This window comes from Neophocaena asiaeorientalis, unplaced genomic scaffold, assembly GCF_003031525.2.
Source record: "Neophocaena asiaeorientalis asiaeorientalis breed wild unplaced genomic scaffold, Neophocaena_asiaeorientalis_V1.1 scaffold221, whole genome shotgun sequence".
Taxonomy (NCBI): domain Eukaryota; kingdom Metazoa; phylum Chordata; class Mammalia; order Artiodactyla; family Phocoenidae; genus Neophocaena; species Neophocaena asiaeorientalis.
This window is the reverse complement of record NW_020173766.1, coordinates 1,557,864-1,574,426: the sequence shown is the minus strand read 5'-3', so window position 1 is coordinate 1,574,426 and position 16,563 is coordinate 1,557,864. Positions and strand designations below refer to the sequence as shown.

The window sequence follows — 16,563 nt, the reverse complement described above, 5'->3', positions numbered from 1 at the left end:
TTTCTAGCTTATCCTTTCCCTAATGGTGTAACCTGTTTATACCCCTGGTGTTATGTGTGTGGTAGGTGATTGTCTTAGTTCTAATGTCCTCACTTGCATAGGTCTGTAGTCTTACTTCCTGACCCTGTAGAGAAACTCAAACCCTAGCATTTAGGTTATCAAGGTTGATATTACTTACCTATTTAATCCCATTATCCCCAGCCTCCTGTCACCCTAAGAATTTCAGTTTTTAACGCAACAAAATTGCTACTTTGACTTTTTTTTTTTTTTTTTGCGGTACGCGGGCCTCTCACTGTTGTGGCCTCTCCCGTTGCGGAGCACAGGCTCTGGACGCGCAGGCTCCGCGGCCACGGCTCACGGGCCAGCTGCTCCGCGGCATGTGGGATCTTCCCGGACCGGGGCACGAACCCGTGTCCGCTGCATCGGCAGGCGGACTCAACCACTGCGCCACCAGGGAAGCCCCACTTTGACTTTGAATTTTTTTTTTTCTTATTTTTGTCCCTGGGGATTTGTTCTCCTTCTAATTCAGCTACACATTTAAAATAATGTCTGTATTTTTTATCCAACATATATTTTTAGTGGTAGGGTTTCCTGGTTATTTAGTCTGCCATATTGCTAGAGCCATCAACACCTTTTCATCTGTAAAATGGGGTGAAGACAGTGAACTTGTGAGGAGTAAATGAGGTAATATATATAAAGTGCCTCTTGGTAAATTCTCAGTAACTGGTAGTAATTATAATACTTTTTGTTCTCCTCAAGAATAAGAATACTACACCAGTGATACCTATGATTAGAGGTGATAATTGTAACACTATTTCTTTTATTAATAAACTTGGGAAATGTTTCTAGAAAGCATTATTTTAACTCAAAGCAGTTAGAATACATAAAGAAACTTACGGAATGTTTAGTGTCATTGTACTTTGTGAGGTAAAATGATTCTGGACTCTAAGTGATAGGTTTTTTCCCCCGTAACTGTTTTCAGTTTATGAAGATGACTGTGATTTTCTGTGAACATTCTGGTTTCTGGCTCATGTTCAGTTTCTGCTCCTTTATTCACTTCCTCACATCCGCCTTCTGGCACAGTCATTCATTGATTAATAGACCCAAACATGGCATTATAAATGTGTATATTCTCCTCACACAAATGTATACCATTGTTGTCCTTTTTACTGCACGTTGGCACTACCTTGTCTTTAATGAATAAGTCAAAAAATAAAGAAATAAGGACACTACGGCACAAGTTTAAAGCACTTTCAAGTATTGCAGTTAGGTTTATCTTTTTTAAGGTTTACTCAGCTCAGCAGAATTTTAAGTGGGCTGTATAAATAGGTAGGATGAGACCACTTTATATACATCCAGAATAAGATTAGATTAAATTTCCAATTTAGTCAGAGATGTAGCAGCTTATCAAAAGCAGTGTGGTCACACAACTGGGAATAGAAGCAGCCTGTTAGAGCTGTCCCTGACCCCCACAGTCTCTAATTGGGGTAAGCAGCTGCTTAGATAACTCACCAAAGGCAGGCTGCCTTTGCTGGCTCTGGAAGGCTCAAGTTTCGGTACGCTATTATTATTCTTTAGGTTTTTCAGTACTAATGAAGAGGAATTTACTCTTAACAATCTGGCTTCTTTAGAGAATGTTTAAGAACTTGAGCTCTAATATTTGAACCACATCCAGCGGCAGCTTGAGCAGGCCCTCTTCAGGGTGAGTGTAGTTGGGATGAGGATTGAATGAGGAAGTACACTCAGGGGCCAGTGGGTGTCCCTGAGAGGTCTCTTGTCTCTGCCTCCAGCTTTCCATCCCCTGACTCTGGTCTACTACACTTTTATGTGGGTGATACTGATACTGAGCTTTTCAGGAGGACCAGAATCCCAAATCCATTTCCATGAAAGCTCTAAGAATCCTTGATGTATGACGGAAGTCCCTATTTGTTCTTTTGTTTCTTCTGCCACATCTTTAAGAATGTTTTTCTTATTGCACTTTATTACTGGAACTAGTACTCTTGACAGGTTTGTGAGTCTCCTCCCTCTTCCTGTTTATTCAGATCTTACCATTAGAAAATTGAAGGTCTCTTTTCTACCTCTTCATTCATCACTTGTCCCTATAGTTTTTGATAGAAGTTATTTTGTCTGTCTTGAGCATATATCTGATAATATTTTAATTTCTCAAATTAATCTGTCTAGAAATTGACTATAACCTTAAATTACATGTAGAGATATTTTATTGTGATCTGCTCAACATATATTTTTCAGTAGCTTGGATCTGAATTTTTAAATGATTTTAGTACAGTAGAACTGTTGAAAATTTTTATGGATTACCTACATTGTCAGGTACTCCGCTGAATATTGATGTTAAAGATTTGAATAAGACACTATTCCTGTCCTCAAGGAGTTTGAATAACAGATAAATCTATAAACCAGTTATTTCTGTATTACGCTGCGAGTGTTGTGCATGTGTGCAATAGTGATATGCCCATGTGATTGGCGAGAACATTTTATCTCAATCTCTGGGCAGTTCAGAGAAGGATTAGTATGAGAACTAAGTCTCATTCTACTCTAGTAGGTACCTTAGCACATTATTCTAGTTCAAGTGCCAACACTACAAAATTGTAATGTCTTATACATTTTCTCAGATAAATAAGTTTTCAGTGATAAGACTTGCACCCAGATGCTTTTGTTTAGAATATGTAATGCAGCTTTTGAGATGTACCAGGAATAGTGTTGGGCAAAAAATTAGGAACTCAGAAACCCATGTAATGTTTAAAAAGCAACGAGATAACCAGACTGATCTGTGAGGCTTACTTGTCTGTTTAATTTGGAAGAGCTCATCTTAGTGATTCTTAATATTTCTTATTTTAAAACATGCTGTTTATTTATTTTTAACTGTAGTAAAATAAACATAACAAAATTTACCATTTTAGTCATTTTTAAGTGTATAGTTCAGTGGCATTAAGTACATTTACGTTGTTGTGTAACTGTTACTACTATCCATCACCAGAACTTTGTCATTTTTGTAAATTGAAAACTCTGTACCTGTGACACAATAACTTCCATTCCTGTCTCTCTCCAGACCCTACCAACCACCATTCTGTTTTTTGTCTCTCTTAATATTTGATATCATATTTTTTTTACATTATATTATTTTGTAATAATAGTTTTCAAAGGAAAAAATGAATGGTAAATATATATATATTGCTAAAGAACTACATGATGACAGTATTTCGCTTAATTTATTTAGGTCCTCTTTAATCAGCAGTGTTCTGTAGTTTTCAGTGAACAGGAGTTACACTTACTTTTTAAAGTTACTACTAACTGTTTTATATTTATTTTATTTATTTTCTTTATCTTTTTGGCTGTCAGGTGTTAGTTGCGGCATGCGGGGTCTTCGTTGCAGCATGCAGGATCTTTCATTGCGGTGCGGGCTCTTTGTGGCGTGTGGGCTTCTCTCTAGTTGTGGCGCGTGGTTTCTAGAGTGCGTGGGCTCTGTAGTTTGTGGCACGTGGGCTCTCTCGTTGAGGCACATGCGCTCAGTAGTTGTGGCATGTGGGCTTAGTTGCCCCACGGCACGTGGGATCTTAGTTCCCCGACGAGGGATTGAACCCACGTCCCCTGCATTGGAAAGTGGATTCTTAACCACTGGACCACCAGGGAAGTCCCTAACACTTTATCTTATTAGCCTATTTGATGATCACATTTATATTAAATTTTTACTTCCAAAATATGGAAGTCATTCAGCATTTGATTTATTTGAGCTCTGCTTTTATAATCCATAAAGTGCAAATCTTTTTTAAGTTGTTGCACAGATTTTAACTATAACTTAAATGCATAGTTAAATATAGTTATACCCTGTTTCAGTGGTCATTAAAATATTATAAGAGTTCAGTTATAATTTTTCTAAAATTTAATGTCAAGAACCTAAATTGGAAATAAAACCTAATGTATACTAATATTTCTTATTCAGCAGGAGAACCATATTGGAAATTGTGTGTTACTGGAATTTTCCACATGTTAAAAATCAAATTTTAAATTTACCAGTAGAGTTTTGTAGTATATCAATATTTTGTCCATTAGAGTTTTTTCTTTTTTTTCTTTTATTCAAGTATAGTTGATTACAATGTTTCAGGTGTACAGCAAAGTGATTCAGTTATACATACATACATATATATATTTTCTTCAGATTCTTTTCCATTATAGGTTATTACAAGGTATTGAATATGATTCCCTGTGCTATACAGTAGGTCCTTGTTGTTTACCTATTTTACACATCATACTTTGTAGCTGTTAATCCCAAATTTTCAATTCATCCTTCCCCCCTCCCCCTTTGGTAACCATATGTTTATTTTCTATGTCTGTGAGTCTGTTTCTGTTTTGTGAATAAGTTCATTTGTATCGTTTTTAAAAATGCTTTTTATTTTTATTTTTTAAATATTTTTCTTTAATTTTTTGGCTGCACCACGTGGAACGCAGGATTTTAATTCCCCAACCAGGGATTGAACCCATGTCCCCTGCAGTGGAAGCGCAGAGTCCTAACCACTGGGCCACTAGGGAATTCCCCATTTGTATCATTTTTAAGATTCCACCTATGTGATATCATACGACATTTGTCTTTCTCAGTGTGACTTACTTCACTTAGTATGATAATCTCTAAGTCCATCCATGTAGCTCCAAAAGGCATTATTTGATTCTTCTTTCTGGCTGAGTATTATCCAGTTTTGTGTGTGTTTGTGTGTGTATACACCACGTCTTTATCCATTCAACTGTTGATGGACATTTAGGTTGCTTCCATGTCTTGGCTATTGTAAATAGTGCCGCTGTGAACATTGGGATGCATGTATCTTTTCAAATTAGAGTTTTCTCTGGCTATATGCCCAGTAGTGGGATTGTTAGATCATATGGTAGTTCTATTTTTAATTTTTTAAGGAACCTCCTTACTATTCTCAATAGTGGCTGCCCCGATTTATATTCCCACAAACAGCATAGGAAGGTTCCCTTTTCTCCACACCCTCTTCAGCATTTATTGTTTGTAGACTTCTTTTTTCTTTTCTTTTTAAAATAAATTTATTTATTTATTATTTATTTTTGGCTGCATTGGGTGTTCGTTGCTGCGCATGGGCTTTCTCTAGTTGTGGCGAACCAGGAGCTACTCTTCGTTGTGGTGTGTGGGTTTCTCATTGCAGTGGCTTCTCTTCACAGGCTCTAGGTACACGGGCTTCAGTATTTGCAGCAGGCGGGCTCAGTACTTGCGGCTCGTGGGCTCTGGAGCACAGACAGGCTCAGTAATTGTGGCGCATGGGCTTAGTTGCTCCGTGGCATGTAGGATCTTCCCGAACCAGGGATTGAACCCGTGTCCCCTGCATTGGCAGGCTGATTCTTAACCACCGCGCCACCAGGGAAGTCCCTCTGTAGACTTTTTGATGATGGTCATTCAGACTGGTGTGAGGTGATAGCCCATTTTAGTTTTGATTTGCATTTCTCGAATAATTTGTGATGTTGAGCATCTTTTCATATGCCTGTTGGACATGTGTATGTCTTCAAAGAAATATCTATTGAGATTCTCTACCCATTTTTTGATTGGGTTGTTTGAGCTGCATAAGCTGTTTTATATTCTGGAAATTAATCCCTTGGTTGAGTCACATTGTTTGCAAATATTTTCTCCCATTCCATAGGTTGTCTTTTCATTTTGTTTATGGTTTCCTTTGCTGTGCAGAAGCTTTTAAGTTTAATTAGGTCCCATTTGTTTATTTTTGCTTTTGTTTCCATTACTCTAGGAGATGGATCCAAAAAAATATTGTTGTGATTTAAGTCAAAGAGTGTTCTGCCTATGTTTTCCTTTAGGCATTGTATAGCATCCTGTGTTACATTTAGGTCTTTAATCCATTTTGAGTTTATTTTTGTATGTGGTGTTATACAATGTTCTAATTTCATTCTTTTACATGTAGCTATCCAGTTTTCCCAGCACCACTTATTGAAGAGACTGTCTTTTCTCCATTGTATATTCTTGCCTCCTTTGTCATAGATTAATTGACCATAAGTGCGTGAGTTTATTTCTGGGCTTTCTGTCCTGTTCCATTGATCTGTGTGTCTGTTTTTGTGTCAGTACCATACTGTTTTGATTATTGTAGCATTGTAGTATAATCTGAAGCCAGGAAGCGTGATTCTTCCAGCTCCATTCTTCTTTCTCAAGATTGTTTTGGCTATTTAGGGTCTTTTGTGTTTCCATGCAAATAAAAGTTTTTTGTTTCAGTTCTGTGAAAAATGTCATTGGTAATTTGATAGGGATTGCATTGAAACTGTAGATTGCCTTGTATGGTCATTTTGACAATATTGATTTTCCAATCTAGGAACATGGTATATCTTTCCATCTGCTTGTGTCATCTTCAGTTTCTTTCATTACCATCTTACAATTTTCAGAGTACGGGTCTTTTGCCTCTTTAGGTAGGTTTATTCTTAGGTATTTTACTCTTTTTGATGTGATACTAAATAGGGTTGTTCCCTTAATTTCTCTTTCTGATCTTTTGTTGTTAATATATAGAAATGCAACAGATTTCTGTATATTAATTTTGTATTCTGCAACTTTACCGAAGTCATTGATTAGCTCTAATAGTTTTCTGGTAGTGTCTTTAGGATTTCTTATGTATAGTATTATGTCTTCGGCAAACAGTGACAGTTTTACTTCTTCCTTTCCAGTTTGGATTCCTTTTATTTCTTTTACTTCTCTGATTGCTGTGTCTAGGACTTCCAAAGCTATGTTGCAGAAAAGTGGTGAGAGTGGTCATCCTTGTCTCGTTCCTGATCTTAGAGAGAATGCTTTCAGCTTTTCACCATTGAGTATGATGTTAGCTATGGGTCTGTCATATATGGCCTTTGTTAGGTTGAGATATATTACCTCTATGCCCACTTTCTGGAGGGTTTTTATCAGAAATGGATGTTGAATTTAATCAGAAGCTTTTTCTTCATCTGTTGTGATCATATGGTCTTTATCCTTCAGTTTGTTATTGTGTATCACGTTGATTGATTTGCAGATATTGAAAAATCCTTGTGTTTCTGGGATAAATCCCACTTGATCATGGCGTATGATCCTTTTAATGTACTGTTGGATTGGGTTTGCTAGTATTTTGTTGAGGATTTTTACATCTATGTTCATCAGTTATGTTGGCCTAATTTTTTTTTAATTTATTTTATTTTTGGCTGTGTTGGGTCCCTGTTACTGTGCGCAGGCTTTCTCTAGTTGCGGCAAACGGGGGGCTACTCTTCGTTGCAGTGTGCAGGCTTCTCATTGCAGTGGCTTCTCTTGTTGCAGAGCATGGGCTCTAGGCTCGTGGGCTTGGTGGTTGTGGCTTGCGGGCTTAGTTGCTCCGTGGCATGTGGGATCTTCCCAGACCAGGGCTCAAACCCATGTCACCTTCATTGGCAGGCAGATTCTTAACCACTGCGCCACCAGGGAAGCCTGGACTAATATTTCTTATTGTACATTTTAAAAGTCAGATCTTAAATTTACCAGTGGAGTTGGTGGTATATCACTATTTTGTCCATTTAATGTTTTCTGCTGAAACAGTTTGGTGTATATTTTGTAAATCTTGTTTTTCATAGACTGTTTACTTAAAGAAAATTTTCTAAAGAAAATTAGAAAAATTTCTTTGTACCTCAGTTTGTTTCAGAAGTATTTAAGGAGGTTATCAAATTAGAAGTTGTGGGCTTCCCTGGTGGCGCAGTGGTTGAGAGTCCGCCTGTGTTCGTGCCCCAGTCCGGGAAGATCCCACATGCCGCGGAGCGGCTGGGCCCGTCAGCCATGGCCGCTGAGCCTGCGCGTCCGGAGCCTGTGCTCCACAGTGGGAGAGGCCACAACAGTGAGAGGTCCGCATACCGCAAAAAAAAAAAAAAAATTAGAAGTTGTTTATAACTTTGAGTTTATTTTTTTTATTTTATTTTTTTTAACTTTGAGTTTATTAAGCTTAGAATTCAGACATGAGTAATTTTGTCAGAACTTTGATTTTTCTCATGTGTAATTGTATCATTTTTTAGGCAAAATGTTTCATGGATTTCAAAGCTGGAGGCACCTTGTGTCACATTCTTGGGGCTGCTTACAAATATAAAAATGAACAGGGATGGTAAGTTTTTGTATTTATCTGCATGTTTTGCTGTGATATTGAAGTTTTTCAATGTTAAACCTGTTCCTCCTTTGTATGGTGTTAGAGAATTCTATAAGCACGTTATGATTAATATCCAAAGTATGTTGTCTTTTATCCAAAGTATGTTGTCTTTTATCTAGAGCCCTAATTTACTTTTTGCCTACATCCAAGAAAAATATCAAACGAATGTTGCAGTTATTATGCAAGTTATTTTTCATATATGGTTGTATGTGGATAATAGATGGATGTGCATTATTAGCAAATTGGAAGGTAGGCTCACTGTGAAATACATAAATGTGTATTATAATGTGCTGAAAGACACATTATATTTGTTTTATTGATTAAACGAGCATGAGAGTTTGTTGTTATCAGAGGGTAGCCTTCTGTTTTTCAGTTCTGTTTTCAACTCTGCTGTTGCAGCTCTTGCCAGAGTATTCTCTGACCTAGGATTGACAGCATGTCTGAGTACTCATATATGGTTTGTACCCTCGCTCTTGTTTCCCAGTTGGAACTCTTTACTGGTTTTCTTGTTCAGCTTGTATCTCTTCCAAGTCCGACCTGGACTCTTGAGGACAGAGTGTCAAAGTGAAATGTCTTTTCCTAAGTTATTGTGTAACTCGCTTTGTGTGCCAGTACAGTGAAATATTTTTATCTGAAAAGATTTAAGATGGTTTAGAAGGATATGTAAAATAACTCGTCTTTAAATTAAAAATGGGGCCAAAAAAGAGGTAAAGGATAGAGTTAAAGACTTTAAGAGGAATGAGGAGTAAAAGTTTTCTTCTCAGATTGTACCAGAATTATCCTCTTTCCAGTATAATTATAAACCAATTGCAGTACACAGCTTCCCCCATCTCCTATGACTTACACACTTGCAGTGAGTGGATCACTTATGTTCCAACAGTGCATGTTTTAGTAACTGCCCACCCATTTGGACATCTGAACAGTGGGCTATCATTTTGATACTGCTTCTGACTTGCCCCACGCCCAACATACTGTTCTGAACCTTTGTTCTCCAGTCGAACCTCACAGTGTAGCTCCAAAGTTTGTTGGTTTCCTCATTATGGCCATTCTCTTTTCCTGTTGTTTCTTTTTGTTTCTGCTTTCTTTCTTACTTCCTGCTTCCTTTTAGATTGCAGTGATGTCAGGATGGAGTGTCATATGAGGTTGAGTGGGAACACCTGGTAATTATTGGTATATTTGTGAACAGACTGTACAGATTAAGAGTCCAGAATTAGAGGGACTCCCCTGGTGGCACAGTGCCAGTGCAGGGGACACAGGTTCAAGCCCTGGCCTGGGAAGGTCCCACATGCCGTGGAGCAACCAAACCCATGTGCTGCAACTACTGAGCCTGTGCTCTAGAGCCCGCAAGCCACAAGTACTGAGCCCACGTGCCACAGCTACTGAAGCCTGCACGCCTAGAGCCCGTACGCTGCAACAAGAGAAGCCACTGTAGTGAGAAGTCCGTGTATTGCAACGAAGAGTAGCCCCCTCTTGCCATGATGAGAGAAAGCCCCGGTGCAGGAACAAAGACCCAATGCAGCCAAAAGTAAATAAATAAAATAAATAAATTTATTTTAAAAAAAAAGATTCCAGAATTAGTGTGTTTGAGTTTGATCTTTCTGGATGTTTCTAAATAGTGTTAAAAAAAAAAAAAGGCTTCCCTGGTGGCACAGTGGTTGAGAGTCCGCCTGCTGATGCAGGGGACACGGGTTCGTGCCCTGGTCCGGGAGGATCCCACATGCCGCGGAGCGGCTGGGCCCATGAGCCGTGGCTGCTGAGCCTGTGTGTCCGGAGCCTGTGCTCTGCAACGGGAGAGGCCACAACAGTGAGAGGCCCGTGTACCGCAAAAAAACAAAAACAAACAAACAAACAAAAAAAGGAACAACTTATTTGTAGTGTTTTTTCTTTTCTTTTTAAATAATTTTATTTATTTATTTACTTTTGGCTGTGTCGGGTCTTCGTTGTTGCCCGCACGCTTTTCTCTAGTTGAGGTGAGTGGGGGCTACTCTTCGTTGCGGTGTGCAGGCTTCTCATTTGGGTGGCTTCTCTTGTTGCAGAGCACGGGCTCTAAGCGCGCGGGCTTCAGTAGTTGTGGCTCACGGGCTCTAGAGTGCGGACTCAGTAGTCGTGGCACACCGGCTTAGTTGCTCTGTGGCAATCTTCCCAAATCAGAGCTCGAGCCCGTGTCCACTGCGTCACCAGGGAAGCTCTTTTTTGTAGTTTTTCAAGTGTAGTTATATATAACTGAGGGACACCAAGAAGGATGGTTTTGACATACTGTGGAAATCCAAAAACATTTCCTGAAGGAGAGATTAAATGCAACCAGGTTCAACCCAGTAACAGAAAAGTAAATGTCAGTGCCCTCTTGTAGAGTGATTAGGACCTTGTTTATTTTCTTACAGTTCTAAACAGGTTGCTATATGCTGTAATCATAGTTAATGCCTTTCAAAGAGATTATTGAATGAAAATATTTTGTATTTTATTAGTTTTGCTTGGCAGTGGTAAACTAGGTTCAATGAACATAAAGTTTAGGATTAGTCTTTTTAAAAAATTATTTATTTATTTATTTTGGCTGCACTGGGTCTTAGTTGTGGCATGTGGGATCTTCGTTGTGGTATGTGGGATCTTTAGTTGTGACATGCGGACTTCTTAGTTGCAGCACGTGGCCTTCATAGTTGCGGCATGCATGTGGGATCTAGTTACCTGACCAGGGATCGAACCCAGGCCCCCTGCATTGGGAGCATGGAGTCTTACCCACTGGACCACCAGGGAAGTTCCTAGGATTTGTCTTAATATGAGAAGTAACCTTTTATTTTTCCCTATGACATTATTTGCTACTGACATTTATTTCTTACAGACAAGGTCAGACCTTTTTGTTTAAGTTAGAATGATAATACTTTACTTTCTACCTTAAGACTTCATTGTTCAACTTTTATTTCCTTCTTCAAAGTCTCCTTCAGATTAAAATATTTTGTTTTAGTTTTTTTTTTTTTTTTGCGGTACGCGGGCCTCTCACTGTTGTGGCCTCTCCCGTTGCGGAGCACAGGACCCGGACGCGCAGGCCCAGCGGCCATGGCTCACGGGCCTAGCCGCTCCGCGGCATGTGGGATCTTCCTGGACTGGGGCACGAACCCGTGTCCCCTGCATTGGCAGGCAGACTCTCAACCACTGTGCCACCAGGGAAGCCCTTTGTTTCAGTTTTTACCACAGAAAGTCTGTGGCAGTGGCTTTCAACTTTTAGGCGTCACTTGGAGTCCTTGTTAAAAATATAAATTACTGGGCTTTATGAACATAGAGTGTCATCTACTAAGCTTGGCATGAAAACAGAATCTGCATTTTCAACAAGCACTGTAGATGATCCTAGGACCACACATTGAGAAATGCTGGTTAGTTAGGTTGTCATTTAAATGAAAATGTGGTTTAGATCTTTTAACTTGTGAAGAATTATCCATTTTGATAGCATAGTTTAAAACACTGTTTTCTGTTCGTCATCTAGCTTTTTAATTAAAAAAAATATATATTTACACACACACACACATATATATATATATACATATGTATATATATATAGAGAGAGAGAGAGAGAGAGAGAGCGCGCTCCGCGCAAGGGTTCAAACCAACTTCCTTATCCTCAAAGTCACATACCTAGTGGGATATAATTTTTTAGTCTACTTTTGTATAGTAGACCTCCCTCTTCTTCGCATATGGGATTACTTATTTCCAGTGTCTTATATCTAGGCTGTGTGCCATTCTTTTGGGATGCTGCATACTGGACCTCTTGCTGGTGATGGTCTTCAGACTTTCATAGCTTAGCCTCATTAAACAAAGACCCTTACATTCGAGGCTAACTTTGGTCACCTCCCATACAACTGTTTGCTGTACTGTTGCTATTTGCCTTGCCCCCAGCTCAGTGCATTTTTGTTTTGCCTTTTAGAAGTTTGCTTCTGAGGCCCTTTACACCGCTTTCCCAGGTGTTAAACTCATTCGCTAGGATTCATTATTGATTAGTTTTTTTTTGTTGTGTTTTTTTTTTGGGCCTCTCACTGCTGTGGCCTCTCCCGCTGCGGAGCACACGCTCCGGACGTGCAGGTTCAGCAGCCATGGGTCACGGGCCCAGCCGCTCCGCGGCATGTGGGATCCTCCCAGACTGGGGCACAAACCCGTGTCCCCTGCATCGGCAGGCGGACTATTGATTAGTTTTATTCAGACTTTTTTATGCATGTCTGAGGATGAGGAGAGAACATCTGTAACTCTATTAGCAAGAGGTATCGAATTTAGAGCAATACAGCTAATAAGGCCTTTTTGACAGACAGTAGGTATTGTCTTAGATTGAAAGGCTGCTGCAAGACATTGCCCAGCAGATTACCAGAGGAAAATAAAGCAGAAGACTTATTAATTAATTAATAAACCCTCAATGGAGAGCTTATATTTACAGCCTAGATGGCCCAAAGTTTTAAGTCAGAAAGAAAGAAAATGTGTTCATATGTAGTCTCTCTATAGAGATCTTAGGGTAATAATATCTCTTCCAATTTTTTTCCCCCCCTTTTCTAGAGCCCTCCTATGAGGCCTGCCCAGTGCTAGCTTCACTCTGAAATTGTCAGGTGGAATCATAATTGTATTATTTCTTGTTATTTCAACTCAAGTTGAAATAACAAGAAACATAATACGATTGCCAAATCATCTTCAAACAGAATTGTACTAATTTATTGTCCTACCAAAATGTATCGAGAGTGTACTTTTTCCCTGGCCAATAGTTGTATTTATTTGTATTACCTCACCTTTTGATCTTGGCAGTCTGTGAGAGAGTCAGAAAAAAGGTTTTACAGTTTTAGTTTAATTTGCATTTCCCTTTTGGGCAGGTTTGAGCATCTTTCTGTATTATAAAAAGTAAAGTTTATTTGAATACCCTTGGTAATTTCAGAATAAGTCAAATAAAATCTTTCAACTGAAGGTTATACTGTATTTACCTGATTTCTTTATTTCAAGTTTTCTTAATATTCATATATGTACTTTTGCTTACCTAGCATACCGCAGATTGAGGAAAACTTCAGTGTGTCATGTTATCAAATCATTGTTTGGGAAACCATTTCAGTTTATTATTATGGAAAATATAAACTATACATAAAAGAAGAGAGAATAATATAATGAGTTGCCATGTCTAATCATGCATCTTCAGCTTTATAGAATTTCATCTGTAAATACTTCTCTGTATTTATTTCTAAAATTAGATTTTAAAAAAGCATAATAACTACCATTATCATAACTAAGAAAATTATCAATAAGTTTTCAATGTTATTAAATATCTACTGTGTTCAAGTTTCCCTGATTATCTCATGAACATTTTTTATATTTTGTTTGAATCAGTATCCAAACAAGATTCATACGTTGTAGTTGGTTCATATGACTCTTAAATCTCTGTTTAAAAATTTCTGATTTTCCTTCTCACTCTTTGTTTTCCTCAAAAATGATTATTATTATTTTTTACAAAAACAGGTTGTCTTGTAGAATTGTATTATGTCCTAGATTTTGCTGATACATCCCCAAGAAGATCACTTACCATAGTCTTCTTAATTTCTAGTAAAGTGATAATTAGATCTGGAGGTGTGGTCTGATTCAGTTTCATTTTTTTTAGCAACAATACTTCATAGACAGTGTTGTGTTTCTCCATCTGGAGGCATATAATGTCTGGTTGTTTCTCTTTTTGTAATGGACAGTTGATGTTCAATGCCTAGAGTCATCTTATCTTTAAAATTGTAAAACTTACCAGGTGGCAGTATTCTAATTTTGAAAAATATTAGAATGTAGATATTCTAATGTGAAGGTATAGATCCTTACTGTTATTCAGATTATTCCTTGTTAGAGACTGTTTTTCTGTCATTCCTTCTTTATTTATTAGCTGGGATACTTTTCTAAAGAGAAACTTTACTCTTCAGCAATTGGAAAGGCAGAATGAATTCTTGATTCTTTCTCTGTTAACAGATTCATTTCGTTTTTAATCTCCATTTGCAGACAAATCCATGCAGTCCTATTTTAATTTGTTTAATGGTTGCTTTCAAACTTATTTCTCAGATTTCTAATAGAGATAATTCTCTTCAGCTCCAGTATCTGAATCATTTGTTAAGGAAGCAGTTTCTCTGTGAATAATAAGTAAACTCTTTAAGTAAGCAGTTCTGTAAGTGATGCATTCCTGGATCTAGTCCTGTATTATCAGAAGCCCATGAAAGAGCGACCCCTTCTTTAGAAAGGGGAGACAGTTAAATGTCTTTACTTTTATTGTGCTGAAAGAACCAATGGAAGGCTGTCAGCTGTAATAGCGTTGTCCTGGTTAGTTGATTGCTAATCTGTTGTCTTGCCAGTTAATGCAGATTGCTTGGAATTTCTGACCTACCCCTTTCTCAAAAGAGGTTAGGGAAGGAGGATACTCAAAGACATAAAAAAAAAGGGGGTGAGGTGAGATTTAAGGAAAAGTTCTGTGTACCAAGGATAAATCAAGATACAGTTATCAGGCTTCCCTGGTGGCACAGTGGTTGAGAGTCCGCCTGCTGATGCAGGGGACACAGGTTCGTGCCCCGGTCCGGGAAGATCCCACATGCCGCGGAGCGGCTGGGCCCGTGAGCCATGGCTGCTGAGCCTGTGCATCCGGAGCCTGTGCTCCGCAACGGGAGAGGCCACAACAGTGAGAGGCCCGCGTATCGCAAAAATAAAAAAGAAGATAGTTATCTGGGATGGAGGTCCCTCTTATCTATAAATGTTATTTTAAAATCTTAACTAGTTCTATTCTGAATTACCTATATCTGTGCTTTAGTGGACACTTTGGTTAATTTCTTAATTGGCATTACTTTAGGAAATGTTTCAGTCTTAGCACAGTAATGAAAAAGTCATAATAAATAAATATTAGACCATGGTCAGAATAAAGCCACGCATTCCATTATCCACAGGGCTGTATAGGTCAGAAAACCTGGTCCTTGTCCTCAAGGCATCTAATGCAATGTCTTACCAGTAAAATGACTGGGGCTGTAACAGCAAGTGCACATGATGTATCAGTAACATGAAGGAAGACAGCAATAGCTTCATAGAGGAAGAGACTCGAGGATTGATTCTGGAAGTTATAGCATCAAGCCCTTGAGTGGGTGGTGACATTCTAGAAAGGCTGCAGAGTTAGAAATGTTGGAGGTGTGGGGAGCATCTGCAGGATAAAACAGGATGACCTGAGGATTAAGAGCATGAGCTCTGGACTCAAACTGCTTAATCCTAGTTAGTGCATGGTAGTAATGATTAAAGAAAAAATTATAACCATGATTAACATTTACTGATCACTTGCTAACAGATTAAGCATAAGCACTCTGCTAAGCTCTTAACATATATACTTCATGTAACCTTCACAAAAACCCTTAGGGCCCATTGTATTCATGAAGAAATTGATCCTTGTATCAGTAAATCACTCAAGACTACATAAAGATGGGATCAGAATTAGAACCCATAGCAGTTTGACTTCACAGCCAACACTCTCACTCACTAAGCTATACTCCTCTCCCTGGAATTAAAATGGAACAAAAGCAAAGTAAATGTTGAATAAAAAATAATGAGGAAAGAAGCATTCAGATTTGTAAAGATTTAACCCTATGGAAATGACTAAGAATAGGCAAAGACAACATCCCCATGTTATGCTTGGGTACTTAGATAAAGAGACATTGGGGAAGGGTTTCAAATAAAGGTAAATAGATGAATTTTACCACATTTGGGACAATAGTAGGCTCTAAGAGAATTACAGGCATTGTTGAATTTGAACAGATGACTTTTAAGCATATGTAAAGTAGATAGACTTTCCATATACTTGAAGAGTGGTATAGTAATTCACTGTCTTTGGATCTGTGGACTACTGTATGATGTAAAATATCTTAGGTTTAAGGAAAACAGGGGATACTTCTTGGAATTGGTAGATCATTTTGACTGGAGTAGATCTTAATGTCATAAAATTTAATGTTTTATGAAGGTGTTGACACTGATTTCTTATACTGCTGAGAATATCATACTTTTTTTTTTTTTTTAACGGTACGCGGGCCTCTCACCGCTGCGGCATCTCCCGCCGCGGGGCACAGACTCCGGACGCGCAGGCTCAGTGGCCATGCCATGGCTCACGGGCCCAGCCGCTCCGCAGCACGCGGGATCCTCCCGGAACGGGGCACAAACCCGTGTCCCCTGCATCGGCAGGCGGACTCTCAACCACTGCGTGCAAAGACAACATCCCCATGTTATGCTTGGGTACTTAGATAAAGAGACATTGGGGAAGGGTTTCAAATAAAGGTAAATAGATGAATTTTACCACATTTGGGACAATAGTAGGCTCTAAGAGAATTACAGGCATTGTTGAATTTGAACAGATGACTTTTAAGCATATGTAAAGTAGATAGACTTTCCATATACTTGAAGAGTGGTA

The 16,563-nt window shown here is 38.6% G+C and overlaps 1 protein-coding gene across 3 annotated transcripts in view; it reads left to right on the top strand.

Moving 5' to 3' along the window:
• The window catches only part of SMARCC1 (SWI/SNF related BAF chromatin remodeling complex subunit C1), a 176,019-nt gene that overhangs the window by 20,252 nt on the left and 139,204 nt on the right, over window positions 1–16,563 (top strand). For all 3 annotated transcript variants that reach the window (XM_024751452.1, XM_024751454.1, XM_024751453.1), the window contains one exon: window positions 8,020–8,105. In XM_024751452.1, the coding sequence (XP_024607220.1) occupies window positions 8,032–8,105 (74 nt within the window). In that variant the 5' untranslated portion in view covers window positions 8,020–8,031. The remainder of the gene's footprint in view (window positions 1–8,019; window positions 8,106–16,563) is intronic.